The following is a 19,749-nucleotide window of genomic DNA, read 5'->3' as shown; positions in this document are numbered from 1 at the left end:
TATAAGTCCATAGTAGTACGTTTTAAAGGGACTCAACGTCCACTTACGAAACATTAAAACACCTCGAACTTGTATTAAAACGATTTCCCAATGATCATATTCCCTCAACTATATTTTATTGTTCGAATAATAAATATTATATACTTATTCCTTTATTATGGGAGTAGTATACTCCAACATTTATTTATTTCAAACTCGATTAATCATTATAGATTATTAATTATGGGGACACAAACTAGTTGAGGAATATTATTTTAAATATTCTTTTAGAGAGTAAACTCATTCTAGGTTTAATTATTTATCGATTATCATTTAATTAATTATTATTCTTAAAGGGTTTATTATTGATTTAAAAATCATAGATCCTGATTTCAGAATATCATTCGAATAATTTCAGATCGTCGGTGAATATTATCCCGACTTATTTAATATGTTGAATATAGTTTCAAGGAGAAACTTTTTCCCCTTATTAATTATCTGTTGACAACGGTCAACTCACATCCTTAGTACTTCCTCCGAAATTTTTGGAAGTACGTATATACATATATATACACTTATATCTTAGAGAGATAAGCTATTTCTATCAACAAGCAAAACGCTTGGGGAACTTCGATGTGGTTCGAGTTCTCGAGATTGATAGAATTCTTTTAAAGGACAAGGGAGGGGTAGACTCTGGTACTATGTGTGCTAGATGGACTGCCAAAGGTACCGCAGGCGAAGGTACTCAGTGTACTCAGGAACTTGTGAAGTATGTGTATACCCGAAAATGGGACACATAGCCCGAATGCGGCAAGGGTGATAACCTGGATATGAAGGTGTCGTCCTTCTACTAGTAGAAAAGGTTACTATTATCGTATTACGACTGATCATCGTATACGGTGGCTCTAACGAGTGTCCTAATTCTTCCAATTGGAATTGAGATGCAATAGCGTAACCCAAGCCTAGGTGCTGGGATTACTACTAAGGTATTCACAGGATATTAAAATCCCTTAAATAAATGTTTTCATAAGAAGGTGTGTATCACCAAGGAAAACTATTTTCGAATAAAACATAATTATCATATATGATGTTATCATACAGTCATTTTCATACTGTACATTATTATGCTGGGCATTATAGCTCACACTTGTTTTCTTAAATTGACACAACACAACAGTGAATCAAGATGCCTGCCATGAGAATCACAGCCAGGAAACGGGTAGGAAATGGCTAGTTGTTTCGTAGATTGTTTGGTGATGTACAACAGGTAGTCAGAATAAGCTGGATTAGTTTTCAGTTGTTTATAGTTCAGCTTATTTATAAGTATGATTTATGTAAGGTAAGAAACAAGAAACGTATATTTGGCCGGCGGACTAGCCTTACCTAAAGGTCACTCCCCGGTAAGATTAATTACTTTTGGGTTGTAATAAATATCACTTGATGGTTAACAATCACTCTAGTTATGATGGTTCATTTCCAAGACAATAACCTGTAAGTGTGTGTGTGTGTGTGTGTGTGTGATAAGTGTGGGGTCGTGAAGCGTGAGTATTTATATATTGTAGTGTGAGTTTAGATGGCGTGGCTTCCGAGACTCCTGAACCCGGGTTTTGGGGCGCCACACTTATGCAATAATACTCATGTAGCGAACGTTAGGTTAGCGGATCCCATACTATAAAAGCCTTAGGTCACTAGGCACAAAGTCCCTAAGAACTTAATAACTCGAGTATTAAAGAGCCCACTCGTGATCAATTATGCATCACACATATTATTTTTTCTTTTTTTTTCTTTTCCATTTTTTCCTCTTTTTTTTTCTTTTCAGCAATTTCTGAACGAGTGCGTTTCGCTCCATCTCGCTGAACCCTAGACTACTCATGTAAAATGAGCCGACTACTAGCCATTTGACACCTAGCCACAAAAACTAGCAATGGAGTCCAATTTTTTCTCCAATTTTAAAAATCCATGTTATTTTACCATTAAGAGAATATCATACATTCTAGACATAAACAAGTGATTAAACCTCAACAAACAACAAGACATGATCATGTCTAGCATACAAGCAACCTATAAGACTTACTGAAAAATTTTATTGTTTCTAGCATGCAAATCAACTCGTTAGGACTTAACATCCCTTTAAACGACATCACTACACTCGCATCAACATCACAAATTAATTGTAAAAGCAAACTTAACGGATCATGATAAAATGCATGCAACTATATGCAACATACTAACATGATAACAAATAACAAAATAAAAAAAACTATATGCAACATACTAACATGATAAATATGCAACTATATGAACTAATTAGCATGAATATGCAACTAAATGGACACACACAAACATATTCCTTAACTACCACCCCCAAACTTAAAATTTTCACTGTCCTCAGTGAAGGTAATAGTAAGGAATAAAGGCATACCTACTCGGAATCAGGATGGTCATCACCCTCTGCGAGTGGAGTGTCAGGAGGCGGGTAAACAGAATCCTCACCAAAAACTGGCCACTGAATATCAATTCATGTGGCTCTGAAAGCTGTACCCAACGCCTGGGTAAGGTCCTGTGCAAACCTACTATAGATGTCATCCATTGCATCCATCCGCCTCATCAAGCGCCTATACTGCACTGAACCCAAACCAGCATTGTCCTCTACATCCTGCTGCTGCTGCTGTGAAGAACCGGCCTCCCCCATCTGATGTCCCCATGCTGCTCTACGCACCTGGGAAGAACCACCGGCATATGTCTGATCGGCTGGATGGCCACCCGACAAGTGATCATAGGAGTAACCGAGCCCCTTCTCATCAGCTTCCCCATCGTACCACTCCTGCATCACTCCGATTGTCGAACTGTCAATAGGGGCACTAGGCAACTGCAGCTGCTCGTGTGCGGGCCAATGAACTCCAACCGCCACACACAGCTTTGTCACAATCGACGCATACGGAATAGAACCCGTAGTGCTCCCACGCAGAAACATCAAAATACCCTGATAAATAATGGAGCCAAGATCCACATAATCGCCCTGCAATATCCCCCACAATAACTTGGCACGATCCACAGTAACATCGTACACATGTGAAGAAGGCATGATGTTTGTACAAAATAAAAGAATTTCATACACGAGCGAACATGTTCGTGCAGGAGGCGGGAAAAGTGGCATACTCATTCGAGCCCTTCTAGAACTTCCAGTGAGTGTTTGGGACATACAACGTAGCAACAATCATGTCCAAGTCAAAATCCTCCCCGGTCTTAGTCACCCAATCCTCTTAATCCTGCTGTCTCTCGGGCTGGTGAATCACCTGATGAATAACATCCACAGTATAGTCCACCGTCAACCCCCGAACCATTGAGTACCCGCTCTTATCCGCCTTCGCGTAAAACTCGCGAACTACACTCATGGGCACAACAGTGGGTGCCTCACAAAAAGAGACCCAACCCATCTCCAGAATCATCTCCAAAAGCTTACCATCCCTTCCCGATGGTAGAAAACCCCTCTCCTTCTCTATGGGCTTCGATAGCAGCCTCGTATACTCCGCTTCAGCCTCCGGAGTAGCAAACCTAGGCCTCACACCCCCAACACTTGAAGAATCGGTGGTGCTGTTGCTAACTTGAGTCATTTGTCTCTTTGATGCCATTGGATTTGAATAAGTTAAGAAAAGAGAAGTGTTTAAGAGAGATTTAGGTTTGAGAATTGAAAATTATTGTGGAGAGGATTGTTTATAAGTGTATGTATATATAGAGATTGAGAATTAGTTTTGGAATAGAAGTGGGAATTGAATATGGAATTAGTAGGAGTAATGGGGTGATTGGAGAGTAAAATTCGGGTATAAAGGGAAAGATGGAAACTTGTGCTGAAATCTTTTTACGTTTTGAAATTTATGTCTTTTTTTCGGGTCCAGGGGGTCAGCGCGGCCGCCCCGCCTGGTAGCGCGGGCGCGCCGTATTTCTAGAATTCCAGCGCGGCCGCCCCGTATCCCAACGCGGGCGCGCGTAGTTACTGGAGTGTTCAGCGCGGCCGCCCCGCTTCCCAGCGCGGGGAAGTATATATGAATATATACTTCCCCGAATATCTTGTGTTCATTAATTTATCGTCCTAAATATTGTTCAACTCAAAAACATGGAACTACTAACCGAACACTAAATTATATATCCACTAAAGTTTTGAAAGAATTTTTTAATTTAGTGAGTATCGTATTCAACCCCCACTCCTTCTACGATACTTCAAGACCTAACAATTGGTATCGGAGCCTACTGATTGATGCAGAAGCTGTTTGAACTCCAATTAACAAGAGACCTTGTTAAATATATTTATTTTATTAATTTTAATAAAATAATATGAGAAATAAATTATTGTTATTATTATTATTAGTAGTAGTAGTAGTAGTAGTATAGTATAGTATATTTGAATTTTGATGAAATTTATTAAATGAAATAATAATATGTAAAATATTCTAAGTTACCCGAATCACACATCTTCTTTTCAATAAATTTAATAATATCTAATAAATAATAAAAGTATTAATTAAAATAGTTATTTAATTTTTAATAAAACTATATCAAACCAATCGTGAAAATTTTAATTATTATAATTTTGAAACTTTTTCAACTTAAATAAGATTAAAATTGCCCAACTTATAAATTTGTTATTTAAATAACATTTGAATAAAGTTACATTTAAAAATTCGTACCAAAATTTAGCAAAAAAAGTCGTAACAAAATATTATGTTATCAATTTCTTATTTCTGTGTCAAATTGATTGTACCGTATATTTAAATAATTAATTAAAAACATACAATATCTTTTAATGTAAAACACGTTGTACATATATTTTTTAAACCTAAATAACTTTTCCGGGGTAGCATTGTTTTACCTAAGTTTTTTTTAGATTATAAAATTATCTATTCAAAATTAAAATTAAATAAAATTATAATAAATTTTATTTCTCATTAATCTCATGCATGAAATTATAAATTTGTTATTGATTATATTTCTTATATAAGAAAAGCTAATAAATAAATATAATTTTTTTAAAAAAATAATTATAATTTATTCAAGAAATTTTAGTATTAATTCATCAAAAGATTTAACAAACATTTACTTCCACATCAAAATTATCCCATTAATATGGAGTTACTCAATGAAAAAAAAATCAATAAAATAAGCATACAAAATTCTTTTCATAAATATTATACTCACACCTTAGTAGCTACCAACACAAATAATAAAAACATCTCTTTTGTTATTTGAACTTTTTTGCCAAATTCAACAGATTTGGTGCAATGTTTCTTCAAATAGTTGGGCTAATTAACAAACTATGACTTGGTCTTAATGGTACCAACAACCGCATTTACATATTTGGGCATCATATTCTTTGGGCACCATATTATCTCAGTACACAGAAAGCAAGCCATATACTTTCTAGTAATAGTTGATCACACTTAATCATAGAAGAGGGCTCAATGCAATGTTGGATCATGATAGGCCTTGTGGGCGGAGATTACAAGGGTACAAAATGAAAACATGAAGTAAATCATTGAGTATAGTAGCAGATTAGTCTGGAACTCAGTCACAACAACATTTAACGCTCCATCAAACCTTAAGCAATTAAAGAGGAAATTATCTATGAAACCAATCAACTAAAGTTGGTAAAGAGGTCACTCAATATCAAGGGAATGCTTGCAAATATCATATACGGTATCGTTATCCAGCATCACAGAAACATTGGTGTGCTCCAAAAAGTGAGTGGGTCGAAAGAACGCTGTTATAAAACATGTTGCTTAGATAAGTAAACTGGTTTCACATAAACAAAGGGTGATACTTAGTAGAGCGATGGTGCCATGGAAATAACTGCATGTGACTAAAATATTAGCCTGAAGTAGTTACCGATATGATATAAAGACCATTAGCTTCGAATGATAGAACTACGCGTGCCAAATTTTGCGGATTCCATCACGGATACACTTGTCAATCTTACATTAAACCAACTCCCTATCGTTGTTTATCACATGCTATTCCCAACAACTTTTCATTACAAAAAAATAATTCAAATTAATACCAAAATGAGAAGACTAGCTAATAAAAGAGTAGTAATATTTGAAGTTTTAGAGTAGCAGTGAAGCTAGATATGTAAATAGGACCTTTAATAAATGAGAACCATTTATAAATGAAAGTCTCAAAAAATTACAGTGCTCTGGTGTTCAAGTATGCAAAAACCGGAACTTGATGGTGCTTATTTTCTATGTAGATTTTTTTTTATTAGTTTTCCATTTTTGCCGACCTGTTCAAACCAAACTATAAACAGATAAAATTCAGTGAGTCAACATTCGTCAAATTCATAGACCATAAATACTCACGCCTGTGTACTGAACTAAAGTCAACATTCGTTGCATCACGGTCTCTGCTTCTTCTTTCAACCATTTTTAGGTGTAAATTTTGAAGCCTGACCTATAGTTCACATAAATAAAGCACTTCTTTATATTTCCACGGTGTGAAATCAAGTGAATGATAAAAATATAAATAATTTACTATAAGCAAAATCAACCCATTAAGTTAACACTCACACCTTAAGATATTCAGTCCAGTTCAAATTCAACGTATAGTGCCTAGAAACAACATAAACATGAAATCTATTAATTAGTTTCTAAAAATAAATACAAAATGATCATCATAAATTGAGTTTAGAAAATCACGATAACGATCCACGACTTTCTTTGTGGCCTAAAAGAACTTGTTTTGTGGCCTAAAAGAACTTACCATACATGTTGTTAACATAAATAACACTAATTATATATATCTCCACATATGGTATGCTGCTAGCATCTCCTTGATCATATATATTTATGAGTTTATTGAGACATATTGGCGAACAAAAAAGGTGTTAAAATGATTTTCTACACAGATCAACATAACAATATAAAAAAGTGAAAAAATGAAAGAAGGAACATTAACATTGAAATATGTTCGATTTATACGAATCTGAGCAACTATGCACCTGCGATTTTAATTCTAATGAGTGGTTAAAATTCTGAAAGTACATTATGCGTCTACGTCATTTGCATTATCATCTGAACAGAAAACAAAAGACGTGATTTTAATTTTACTGGTAACTACAAAGTAAAAAATGATAAAAATTTAACCAAATTTTGTCTTAAATTGGATTTTACCAGAAATATATTGCTCTTACTCTGGAATGTGTTCAAGTGGTACCTCAGCAGCGTCGTTGAATGCTACAAATTCTTTTTATCAGATGTTGATAAATCGTCTTTCTTTGGGGTCCTTAGTGAATCATTGTTATCTGCAACTATTATTAGAGAATGTTCAATTTGGTTAAATTAGAGACATGTATTAATCAATTGATATTCACTAAGGTGGGGACATACCTTCTGCAGCTGGAAACCAAACTGAGTATCTATGAAAGAAAACATCACTATAAGGTTATAATACATGGAAAATATTGTGTGAATAAAGTTATAAAGTATGTTGGAGTGCGTGGCCTTTTGACAACAATTTTCTCGGGTTTTGGCATAGTAATCGTTACACGTCTCTTAACTTCATTTTGTTGGTTTGTGAAGGACTTTCCAACATCTGAGGATAAACTTGAGTTTTACTTCTGTTGAAATTAGATTTCTGATGAACTTGTAACCCCGTACCTGTGAACATATTCAAATGTCTTATTATCTCCCTGGAATAATCTGAATAAAAGTTTTTTGTCAATTTTATCAGATATTTGGGTTAAAAAATAATGGATGTCTTATTATTCTACTTGTTCTTCTTCTAAATACTACAAAATATTAAAAAATTAATATTCAGATGCTGGGATTTATTACACATTATTGACATACCGTTCAATGTGGATTAAGGAGATAATGGATTCTTTTGCATTTCTTTACGATCTTGTAATATAAAACATTAAAACATCACATCTATAATGCAAAACATAAGAGATTGAACTAATGTTCCGACCTTATACATCAAACATGTCTCTATCGAGTCAGAAAAAAATGGGCATATACACATGAAGTACAATTAAACAAAATCACTGACAATGACTTACCGAATTTGTCCATCAACCCGTTATATCAAGTCAAAAAACCCTTTTGTCTGAGTAAAAAAAAAGAGAAAATGCACGTCAGAGAGCAAAATGTTGCATAGAAGTAAAAAAAAAATGGGAAAAATAACTATTCCTGCGCACAACAGTTTAGTAAGAGACGATGACTTACCGGATTACTCCATGGACAACAGTTTCGAAGAGATAATTACTATTGCTGATCCGAACGCTGAAGTGCAAATCAGAGGCCAGGGATCAGAATAATGAGATGATCATGTTGATTTAGGAAAAAAATGTGATTTTGAAATTTAACTTTACGTGTCTGTGAGGAAGAACATGTTTCAGATTTGTCCAACTTGATTTACTTATCATAGTTGGATAGGGACCCTATCCAACCAACAAATCAGGACCATTGAAGTAAAAAACGAATGGCTAGGATCCGCTATTGCTGCTATGTTTCATTGCGAGGGCGCAATGAAACATTGCGGGAGTGGCCCACATACTCCATTCCCCTTTTTACCCTTTTCCTATGTTAATTCATTTATCAATGCTTTTTTAACTACATAAATATTAATTTAATAAGATATTATTCTTAATATTTCTGATTAAAAATATAATATTTAAAAATATTATAAAATATTTTATAATAATATTAAATATTATATTTAATATTTAATATTCAATATTTTAAAAGTATTGAAACATTAAAATGAAATTAATATATTTAAATATTTAATAATATATATTAAAATAATAAAGGAAAATATTTTTGATATTTAAATATTTTAATTATTCAATATTTTTAATAATAAATGAAAATATTTGAATATTTGAAAATATTAATAATGTTAAACATTAATAATGTCAAATAAACACAAATATTATACCTCCGCAATATTTCATTGCGTCCCCGCAATGTTTCATTGCGGTAGTCGTTTTACCTTACACACAGACACAGAAACTCAGGCACAGATACTCGCATATACACGCAGAAACTCAAAAACAGACACTCAAACACGACCATCAGCGACATTGAAGCGATTTGAGACAATTTCAATCACAACCACTTCACTGATCTTCTTGTTCATCAGGTATACAAACGATTTATAGCTATGCACACACTTATACACAGGATTACACCAACACACACACGATTATACAATGAGTTTGAGTTTGAGTGCGATTTTATTCGATTACTATTCGATTTTTTATGTGAATGTGATATTTGTTCGAAATTATGTTGATTATGTGATAATTAGGGTTCGAATTAGGGGTAAATTAGTTAATAATTAGGTTAAATTAGGTTTCGAATTAGGGGTAATTTAGATGGGTTTTGTGTGTATTTTGTAGTTTTTTTGATTTTAAGCTAATTTTTTATTAATGCCAATGAAGTGTTTGATGAAAGTCCTCTGAGAATTAGTTTGTTTTTTACATTAGTAAGTAGCTGAAGAGTATCATTCTTAAGCTTGAGATTTTTTACATCAGTTGTCTAAACTGTTAAAGTGTGAAGTACAATATTTTAAGATCATTGCTTGAATTCAAGTACAATTTATCTAACAGTAAACTTTGTTTTTTGTTGCATTCTGGATAGAGTTTTTATGTCCACAAATTGTGATAATGCAACTCTACAAGATGGCATTCCACTCATTAGAATGTCATTTATTTATAAGAACATAGTAAGAATTCTTAAACTTGTCATTACCTATATCTTCTGCAGTTGTTGAGACATCAGATTGATACAAAAATATTGTGAATATCTTATTCTAGTATTCTTTGCCATTCCTCACTAATTTCTTTCTTCATGTATATCTAATAAGAGAATCTTTAAAACAAATGTATAACCAGTATTTTAACCAAGAATTGTGGAATCATGCTACATTATCTAATCTTATATCTACTACTCAAGTCATAAGAGTCCATATAAATAATATTATCATTCAGAAGGTGTGGGATTGGTGTTGTTAGTGACAGCATTGAAATTTCTACTCAAGATTCTCAATGCTGGTTCCATGGCTAAAGAAAGAGCCACAGTTTTAGTCCAACTAAAATCAGAATTTTGACATATCGAAAACTGGAGTTTCAAAACACAGAAGTAGCTGAAGAGTATCATTCTTAAGCTGAAAGAATGTTTGTTTTCTTTTTCGTAATTACTGTTTGTTTGGAGTTGTACTGATGTGCTTTTTGGTTTAAAATATTGCATATACTATGGACATGGAGTGTGGACCTCTTGATCGATCCTTGCTGACTATGCAGGACCGCCATATTAGCAGTCTGATCTGGGAGGGTGGGGACAGGAATACCGTAGATGTTAGACAGCTAACAGCGAGGATGGGTGAGTGGCATATACTTCCAAATCAGCAGGCTCTGTTGGATGCATATGGTTTTGGGGCGTTCGGCAACCCCCGAGTGGTTCGGCAGAATGACATCAGACTCATTACGGCCTTGATTGAGAGGTGGAGGCCAGAGACTAACACATTCCATCTGCCGTGTGGGGAGATGACTATTACTTTGGAGGATGTTTATATGATTCTGGGATGACCGGTCACTGGCCGTCCTCTCACCCAGGGCGAGCTTGAGCACCCGAAGGCGTGGTTCATGAAGAACTGTGAGGATCCGTCTATGTCAGAGCAGGAGCGCAGGGAGTTCTATAAGGATGGGCTGCATTTTAACCAGCTGAGGAACCGGTACGGGGCGAGAGCTGATACCAGAGATATGGATGCTGCTCAGATTGAGGTGCAGTGCAGAGTGCATACACGAGCCTATATGTTATTTATTATTGGAGGCGTGCTTTTCCCTACATCTTCGCGGGACGTGGTGCATCCCCGGTATATGCAGCTGCTGATGGAGGAGTCGGAGATTCGTGATTATGCATGGGGTGCAGCTGTTTTGGCACACTTGTACAGATCACTGACTTTGTCGGCTGATAGGTCTGTTCGCACCTTTAACGGGTATAGTCTGCTATTGATGTTATGGGCTTACGAGAGATTGGCACCCGGGAGGCCGGAGATTGCGCCTTAGCAGGAGATTCGGTGGTCGAGGACGTGCGCGTGGGCCGAGCCAGTGAAGGTTAGTAGAGTAAACCCCACCACCATACACATAACTACCGGGGTGATTTGGACAGTTTACAGCTACACTAGGTGACATGGCAGCCGTATGCCAGACTTTACGAGAGAGAGGCTGATCCTGATGATGTTGATGCTACTCATTTCCCGGTGTGCCGTCATATGGCTCTTGGTCGTATCCCGCTGGTAGCATTTGAGATCATTGAGTACCAGTATTCTGATAGGGTACTGAGACAGTTTGGGATGTGCCAGCATATATCGGATGATCCGTTTGACCACGCTGTTCTGAGGTTGGAGAGACAGTCTTCTTTTCAGGGGCCTCACCGTCTTGCTATGCATCAGCAGTATGTTGCCGAGTGGGAGAGTTATGTGGCTACGGGTGGGCCGGAGATTGTTGAGGGCGGGTTTGTATCTTTCGCCGAGTATATGCAGTGGTATAGACGGGTAAGTAAGATGAGGATCGCTCGTTGTGTACCCCCTGAGGGCGATATCATACAGCCCCGTGACTGGTACCCTCAGCAGATGATGGGTGATGCGGTATGGTATTCTTCACTTGTTTCTAATTGTAGTCTTTACCTATTTTCCTACAACTATTTAGGTTATTTTCCCGTGAATTATCGTTAATTCCCTACAACTACTTGTAAAATGGATTAAAAATGAAAATAAGGACTTATATAGGTTAATTTCCCGTGACTTATCGTTAATTCCCTACAACTACTTGTAAAATGGATTAAAAATGAAAATAAGGACTTATTTAGGTTATTTTCCGGTGAATTATCATTAATTCCCTACAACTACTTGTAAAATGGATTAAAAATGAAAATAAGGACTTATTTAGGTTATTTTCCCGTGAATTATCGTTAATTCCCTACAACTACTTGTAAAATGGATTAAAAATGAAAATAAGAACTTATTTAGGTTAATTTCCCGTGAATTATCGTTAATTCCCTACAACTACTTGTAAAATGGATTAAAAATGAAAATAAGGACTTATTTAGGTTATTTTCTCGTGAATTATCGTTAATTCCCTACAACTACTTGTAAAATGGATTAAAAATGAAAATAAGGACTTATTTAGGTTATTTTCCTGTGAATTATCATTAATTCCCTACAACTACTTGTAAAATGGATTAAAAATGAAAATAAGGACTTATTTAGGTTATTTTCCCGTGAATTATCGTTAATTCCCTACAACTACTTGTAAAATGGATTAAAAATGAAAATAAGGACTTATTTAGGTTAATTTCCCGTGAATTATCGTTAATTCCCTACAACTACTTGTAAAATGGATTAAAAATGAAAATAAGGACTTATTTAGGTTATTTTCCCGTGAATTATCGTTAATTCCCTACAACTACTTGTAAAATGGATTAAAAATGAAAATAAGGACTTATTTAGGTTATTTTCCTGTGAATTATCATTAATTCCCTACAACTACTTGTAAAATGGATTATCATTATTTATTTGTAGTTAGAGAGTGCTATGAAGATGACATACATAATCCACATGCGCGGCCCTCCTAGCTGGTTCTATGATGTCATTCCCGATTTTCTCGCACATTATGATCGGGTAATGACTGAGTGGAAGGGTCTTGGATACAGTAGGCCCGCTTTCATCAGACCGAAAGATATTCAGCAGCCTCTTGTTGAGCGTCAACCTCCTGCTGGAGATGCACGTGAGGTAGACATTCATGATACAGCTCCTAGTAGCTCGCAACAGACAGCGCCCCCTATCTCTTAGAAGCGTCCTCGTGAGGTACTAATAACTATCATTCACGAACTTGTGATCTTTTTAATTTCGTCTATTGAATATGTAAATGACCTGTGTGTCTTTAATTTACATTAATGGCAGGATGAGACTGGTGGTCCTGAGGAGGATACCGCAGTACTTGTCCCCCCTAAACGTCCACGTGAGGTATAAATTTCTAACAAAAGCTTTCATTTCATGCATCGTAGAACTTCGATTAATATGTCTGTGTCGGCTGTAATTGCAGGAGGTTCAGTCTACTGGTGATATTCCAGCCACCCATGCTCCTACACATGTATCTATTCCCCCTTAGGTACAAATATTTTATAAATATTGTCCTCCTGTGCACTTACATATTTACAGCTTCCTGTGTTGAATAATGTTTATGTATTGGCTTGTAATTGCTGGTTGAGGTTCAGTCTACTGGTGATGTTCCACCCGCCACTGCTCCTACACCTGTATCCATTGCCTCTCAGGTACAAATCTTTGACAAATATTGTCCTCCTATGCACTTACACATTTTTAGCTTCGAGTGTTGAATATGTTTATGTATCGGCTTCAAATTGCAGGTTGAGGTTCAATCTCCTGCTGATGTTCCACCCACCACTGCTCCGACACCTGTATCCATTCCCCCTCAGGTACAAATATTTAACAAATATTGTCATTCTATGCACCTAAAATATTTTAGCTTCGTGTGTTGAATATGTTTATGTATCGGCTTCCAATTGTAGGTTGATTATACTACTTCAAAACCATTCCACAGATCTATGACATTTCAACCTATTCCACTAAAGATATTATTTGTTCCCTACTATGTCAACTAAATGGGATTAAAATGGATTAATTCCCTACAACTAGTTATAAATGGATTAAACTAAGTGTTAAATGTGTACTTAATTTATGGATTGCAGATGCCTATTACTCCAGAATCTTTAGAGGCCTCTTCCTCCCTTGTCACTCCATATGTACATTTGGGCATAGGCGAGTCTTCTGTTCCTAGTGAGCTACGGGACATGTTTGATGTAATAACTCTTAACTCTTTTTTAAAGTAAATGGCCTTAGATTAACTAGTTCCAAATATGCTAATTGTGTTTTTATTTATTTTGTAGATGGACTCAATTGAAGATTTGGCGGAGGATGCGGCGAAACGAGGTGGTCCTGAGCGGCGTGGTGATATGACAAGGCCACTAAAAAATCGGAAAGTGAGGTGGTTGTATCAGCATTTCTGGAGTTTAGAGGTTGATTACATTTGGCGTGATCATAGTGAGCGGGGCATTACTTATCCTCTTACACATAGCGAAGTAACAACTTTGCGACCAGAGTTTTGGGTGGAGGATGATGTTCTCAATGCCTATGGTGAGCTCTTGAGACTTAGAGAGGATAAACTCTGGGAAAAATGGGAAAAAATTCCCAGAACTGAAAGTTTCAAGCCCAGGCGGTATTTCATTGCTCCTAGCTTTTTCATGGCGATGGCACTTGAGTTTTGTCCTAACTTGAAGGTACTCTATTAAACAAATAGCAATGCTCCAACCTGCTTTTCTATAAACAGATATCAATTATGCTGTATAAATGTTAACCTATTTTTTGACTTGTAATTGTAGGCTTCTCCGAGTACCCTAAAAGGTGATGCCAAGAAGTCAATGGAGAGGTTCTTTAGAGATTATGCTAACAAGGGGGGTAGCTTGCCTCTTCAGTTTTGTGACTTTGCATTTTTCCCCACGTGTGATAGCTCTCATTGGTTCTTGTTTGTTGTTAATCTCAACAAAATGAGAGTGTTAAACATTGATCCTCTTAGGGACGACAAAGACACAACAGGGAACATCGCTCACCCCTTCCAGTATTACATTATGGTAAATATATCATTCTTTAATTCCCTACCAGTAGTTTTATATAGATTAATAATTAAATAATGACTTGTTAGGTTCATTTCCCGTGAAATATCATTATGGTAACTATATCATTCTTTAATTCCCTACCAGTAGTTTTAAATAGATTAATAATTAAATAATGACTTGTTAGGTTCATTTCCCGTGAAATATCATTCTTTAATTCCCTACCAGTAGTTTTAAATAGATTAATAATTAAATAATGACTTGTTAGGTTCATTTCCCGTGAAATATCATTCTTTAATTCCCTACCAGTAGTTTTAAATAGATTAATAATTAAATAATGACTTGTTAGGTTCATTTCCCGTGAAATATCATTCTTTAATTCCCTACCAGTAGTTTTAAATAGATTAATAATTAAATAATGACTTGTTAGGTTCATTTCCTGTGAAATATCATTCTTTAATTCCCTACCAGTAGTTTTAAATAGATTAATAATTAAATAATGACTTGTTAGGTTCATTTCCCGTTATTTGCAGGAAAAGTTGATCCCATATATGCTCAATTATTTGCATCCATCTCGATTTCCATTGAAATATACCCGGGTTCATGGTCTTGATGCTCGACCCAAGCAAGATGGTGGCAATGATTGTGGTGTGTATGTATCCAAGTACATGGACGCTATGCTCAACGGGATCTCCTTGCCATCAGCTGTGTGGAACCCTAAAGTTGATGTACAGACTTTTCGCTATCGGATGGCGTACGAGTTATCAAAAGGGGTTGCTAGACACATTTCTGAGTGGGGCATTCGACAAAGAGAGGCGGGACACTAGTTTGTTATTTGATTAGTGACTTGTAGTTACTTTAGTTAGTTGTACATATTTTGCCCGGTTGTATTTTATTTAGATTGGTTGTATTTATTTTGGTTGGTTAGATGTATTTATTTTAGTTGATTTGTTTGTAGTTGGCATATCAAAGCCATTTTTTTTTAAGTTTGTTTTGGTTTGGTTTGGTTTGGTTTGTTTATAGTTGGCATGTCAAGGCCATTCATTTTTAAGTTTAGTTTGGTTTGGTTTATTTTTTTTATAGTTGGCATGTCAAGGCCATTCATTTTTAAGTTTAGTTTGGTTTGGTTTGTTTGTAGTTGGCATGTCAAGGCCATTCATTTTTAAGTTTAGTTTGGTTTGGTTTGAAATTTTACAGGTTTTTGGCTGACTTAAAAATAAATAGGTCATGCCGGTTTTTTTATTTTACAGGTAAAGTTTAACTTAAAAACAAAGAGGTCATGCCGAATTTGTTATTATGTACTTTGAAATATTAATGAATTTTAATTAAATATTTTTAATGTTGTTAATGTTAGTACTTGTTGCCATTATTAATAATCCCAAAAAAAGAAGTGACTCCAAAAAAAAATTTTTAAAAAAAGTTATTTTTGAAGATTTTTTTTTCCAAAATTGGGCAGAAAGTTTTCTGTAAACAGAAAAAGTTTTATATAAAAAATAAATCATTTGCAAGTGCAGTGACCAATATGCAAAATTCGGCAAAGCCCAGTTTAGGCCCGCAATGTTTCATTGCGGATGCCGCAATGTTTCATTGCGGATGCAGCATTGTTTCATTGCGGGGGATAATCTGGGTTTTGCATAAATTTGCAGATTGGTCATTGCACTTGCAAATGATTTATTTTTTATATAATACTTATTCTGTTTTACAGAAAACTTTCTGCCCAATTTTGGAAAAAAAAATCTTCAAAAATAACTTTTTTTCAAAAAATTTTTTGGAGTCACTTCTTTTTTTGGGATTATTAATAATGGTAACAAGTACTAACATTAACAACATTGAAAATATTTAATTAAAATTCATTAATATTTTAAAGTACATGATAAGAAATTACAATCAATTTTTTCCTTTTTTTCCTAATAATCTCGAGGGACAATTTCTTCTATCATGGCCTTCTTCCCTCGCCCCACAAAAACTGCACTTTCGAAATTGTTTATTTGAACTTGACGTCTCGATACCACTTTTGAATCTACCCGCTTTTGGACGTCCTTTTGTTTGTGACCTTGGGGGATCTAATAACGGATCATCTTCTTCATCACTTTCATAGTCCTCATTTATTTTTTTCTCTCTCTTTTCTCCCGGAAAAGACTTAATCACATACTCCTTTTCTCTCTTGATCACGCTCATCAAGTAATTGTACCGCGGAATGGAGCAACTACCAACAACGGACAAACCTTGGAAAGCTTTACACAATCCACTATATCTTGCCGTTTGAGATTCTACAACATTACCAAGCATCCGAGGCGTACACGGTAGAGGTCCCACAACTTTGTTTCCGTTGATTGTCCACCTCATTGTTACAAGATCTGGTGGTATCATCGTCTTTTGTTTCTTGTTAAGGTAACGGATCATGTGTCTACAAATCATCCTAGAATGTTCAAATTTTTTACATGTACAAGAATAACTCCCGTCGATGGAAACCTTCAAGAAAAAATTCCTTCTATTAATCTCCGGCAAGGTGGACTTTTCTACCAAATACATCTTTGAAAGATAATCTCCACAACCTTTCATGCTTTTCACAACAAAAGATTGACTTTTTTGAAGCTCTTTTTGAAATCGCTTAAACATCTGTTTTGTGTATATCTTGGAGGCATGTATCTCCATTGACGAGTTAGAGAATAGTCTCATTTCCTTGTACTCGGTGTCAAAATCGGCTTGAACCTCCCGTAAATATTGTGAGTCCAAAGCTTTTTGTGAATTCTCAATGAATTCTTTCAAACCGGTCGACGCTTTCATATACTCATCAAAAAATTAATTCATAGACTCGCTCCTTGAGGTGGTAGTCATACCGGCGGCAAAATGTTGTTTCGTGAAAGCAAAAACCCATTGCCGTCTAATTGCATACATATCATTTAGCCAATTGTGATTTTCAAGATCATATTTCTCTTTCAAGTCCTCCCACCTACCTTCAAATTCCGTTGGTGACAATGACTTGTAGATACATGCATTAAAATCCGTCTTGAACTCCGAGTATTGAGTATACAAAGTAGATAGTTTATCGGGAAACTTGCTACTAATATGCCACGTACAATATGTATGGTTGGTGTTAGGCATAACCTCAGAAATGACATTACTTAAAGCGATGTCTTGATCCGTAATAATGGTAATAGGTGGCTTGTTATCGACCGCTTCCAACCAAGTCTTCAAAACCCATCTATAAGTAGTCTCTTTCTCGTCCCTTATAAGTGCAAATCCAAACAAAATATTTTGGTAGTGGTGATTCACTCCCGTAATTGGAATAAAAGGCATGTCATACCTATTAGTCCGATATGTCGAGTCGAAAGTCACCACATCTCCAAAATTCTTGTACGCGTTAAGCGAACGAGGATCAACCCACACCAAACCCCTAACCCAATTCTCCTCATCCACATCCACTCGGTAGAAAAAATTGCCATCACTTTGTTTTTGCAAGTCTCGTAACAAAACCAATCCACACTCCGCATCACCGGAATCAAAAATCCGTCTTCGAATGTCACGTATTATATTTCGTACGTCTTGAGCGGAAAAACCAATTTTTCCAATACCACCACACGTCTCACTAAGTAAATTCATCACTTTCGGGGTCTCGATACCCGATTTGTTGAATAACTCAATCAAAGATCGGGTAAACGGATCTATGTTGCGTGATCTTTGCATGAAATTTACCTTATCCGATGTAACCATAGCATGATTGTGCTCTAGGTTGACCTTGGTTACTTCCCATTTGTTTGAGCTTACTTTGTGAGCAACACACATATGAGCACGACAACAAGTTCGAGGAATAACATCTCGAGGTCGTTTCCCTTTAGCCCTATCTTCAACTTCCAAGGGTTTTGGGCCCAATCTTCCACCCTTTCGACATATATACAAACGTGACGATATACCACCATTTCTTGAATGCTTATGACTACTTCGAATAATTATCTCGAACCCTATACTTCGATCATAACCTCGATAAAAACTTTCCGCTTCATCCAACGAATCAAACATCATACCAACACAAGGAACTACATCATTCATATTTCCAATAAAAATTTCATCATTAATTTTATCATCATCATCGCCATTAAAAGAATCATTACTATCATCGGAATCACCGTGAACATCGTGATTCTTCCAACCGAAACCAACATCATCATCACTATGCGTTTTTCGCTTCCCCGGATCATTAACTTTATCTTCAATACTATCAACATCTATTACTTCATCATCATTAAAGATTTTACGATAAACCCTCTTTTTTGTGTGGGGGTTAACATAATTAAAATTGTTATGATCACTAGATGAACTTGAATAATCAAATAAATAAGAAGCCATGGATATTGAATGCTAACCTTTTTTTTCAGAAGAATAAATTTGAGCAGAATGTTAAGAAGCAGTAAAAACAGCAATGTTTCAAAAATACAGACATTTTAAGGTAGGTGTGTGCATTAAATGCACGGCCGCAATGTTTCATTGCGATGGCCGCAATGAAACATTGCGGCACTGTACAAACCCCCAAGCCAACAACTGTAAATATTTGCAGTTTAAAAAAAACTTTACAACGTACCCCAGCAATGTTTCATTGCGGGGGGAAGTGTCCGCCGCAATGAAACATTGCGGTTGGGTTGTTTATTTTTGTTATTTTCTTTAAAATTAGAAAATTAATCAAAAATAATTATAAAAAATAGTTTCTAGACTTATTATATTTCATTTAATATGTTAAATGTTATTTTGAAAATATAAATATTTATAAGAGTAACTTAATAATAATATCAACGTCGGATCAATTATCTCATGCAATTATCTAAACAAAGAATTAGATATTGAGAGATTATTAGTGGACATGAGAAATTAGAAGCATGCGTGTCCTTTTCTATTTCGAAAGAATCCAGGTAAAGTGTCCATTTTTATATTTTTTATAGATAATGAAAATTCGATAAATTTTCATTTTTTTAGTTTTTCACATTTTCAAATTTTAGCATTATATTTGTTTATTAAAATTTAAACTTGATAAAATAAATTGGACAAGTACAAGAAAAATAAAACATTAAATAATTTATTTCATTCAAACATA

At 35.3% G+C, this 19,749-nt stretch overlaps 2 protein-coding genes across 2 annotated transcripts; both read right to left on the bottom strand.

Moving 5' to 3' along the window:
- Nucleotides 1-16,362: 16,362 nt before the first annotated feature.
- LOC141715003 (protein FAR1-RELATED SEQUENCE 5-like) lies at nt 16,363-17,450 on the bottom strand. Its single transcript, XM_074518491.1, has 2 exons — nt 16,889-17,450; nt 16,363-16,376 (listed from the first exon to the last, which is right to left on the bottom strand). The coding sequence occupies exons 1-2, from the start codon at nt 17,448-17,450 to the stop codon at nt 16,363-16,365; spliced, it is 576 nt and encodes a 191-aa protein (XP_074374592.1).
- Nucleotides 17,451-17,465: 15 nt separating this feature from the next.
- LOC141715002 (protein FAR1-RELATED SEQUENCE 5-like) lies at nt 17,466-19,010 on the bottom strand. Its single transcript, XM_074518490.1, has one exon. It carries the CDS (start codon nt 19,008-19,010, stop codon nt 17,466-17,468), a length of 1,545 nt encoding a protein of 514 aa, XP_074374591.1.
- Between the last annotated feature and the right edge of the window lie 739 nt (nt 19,011-19,749).

Source organism: Apium graveolens, chromosome 3 (genome assembly GCF_009905375.1).
Source record: "Apium graveolens cultivar Ventura chromosome 3, ASM990537v1, whole genome shotgun sequence".
Lineage (NCBI taxonomy): Eukaryota > Viridiplantae > Streptophyta > Magnoliopsida > Apiales > Apiaceae > Apium > Apium graveolens.
This window is presented reverse-complemented; position numbering and strand designations above follow the sequence as displayed.

Excerpts from the sequence above, each read along its gene's own strand:
- LOC141715003 (XM_074518491.1), bottom strand. The coding sequence starts at position 17,450 with ATGAAAGCGTCGACCGGTTTGAAAGAATTCATTGAGAATTCACAAAAA.
- LOC141715002 (XM_074518490.1), bottom strand. The coding sequence starts at position 19,010 with ATGGCTTCTTATTTATTTGATTATTCAAGTTCATCTAGTGATCATAAC.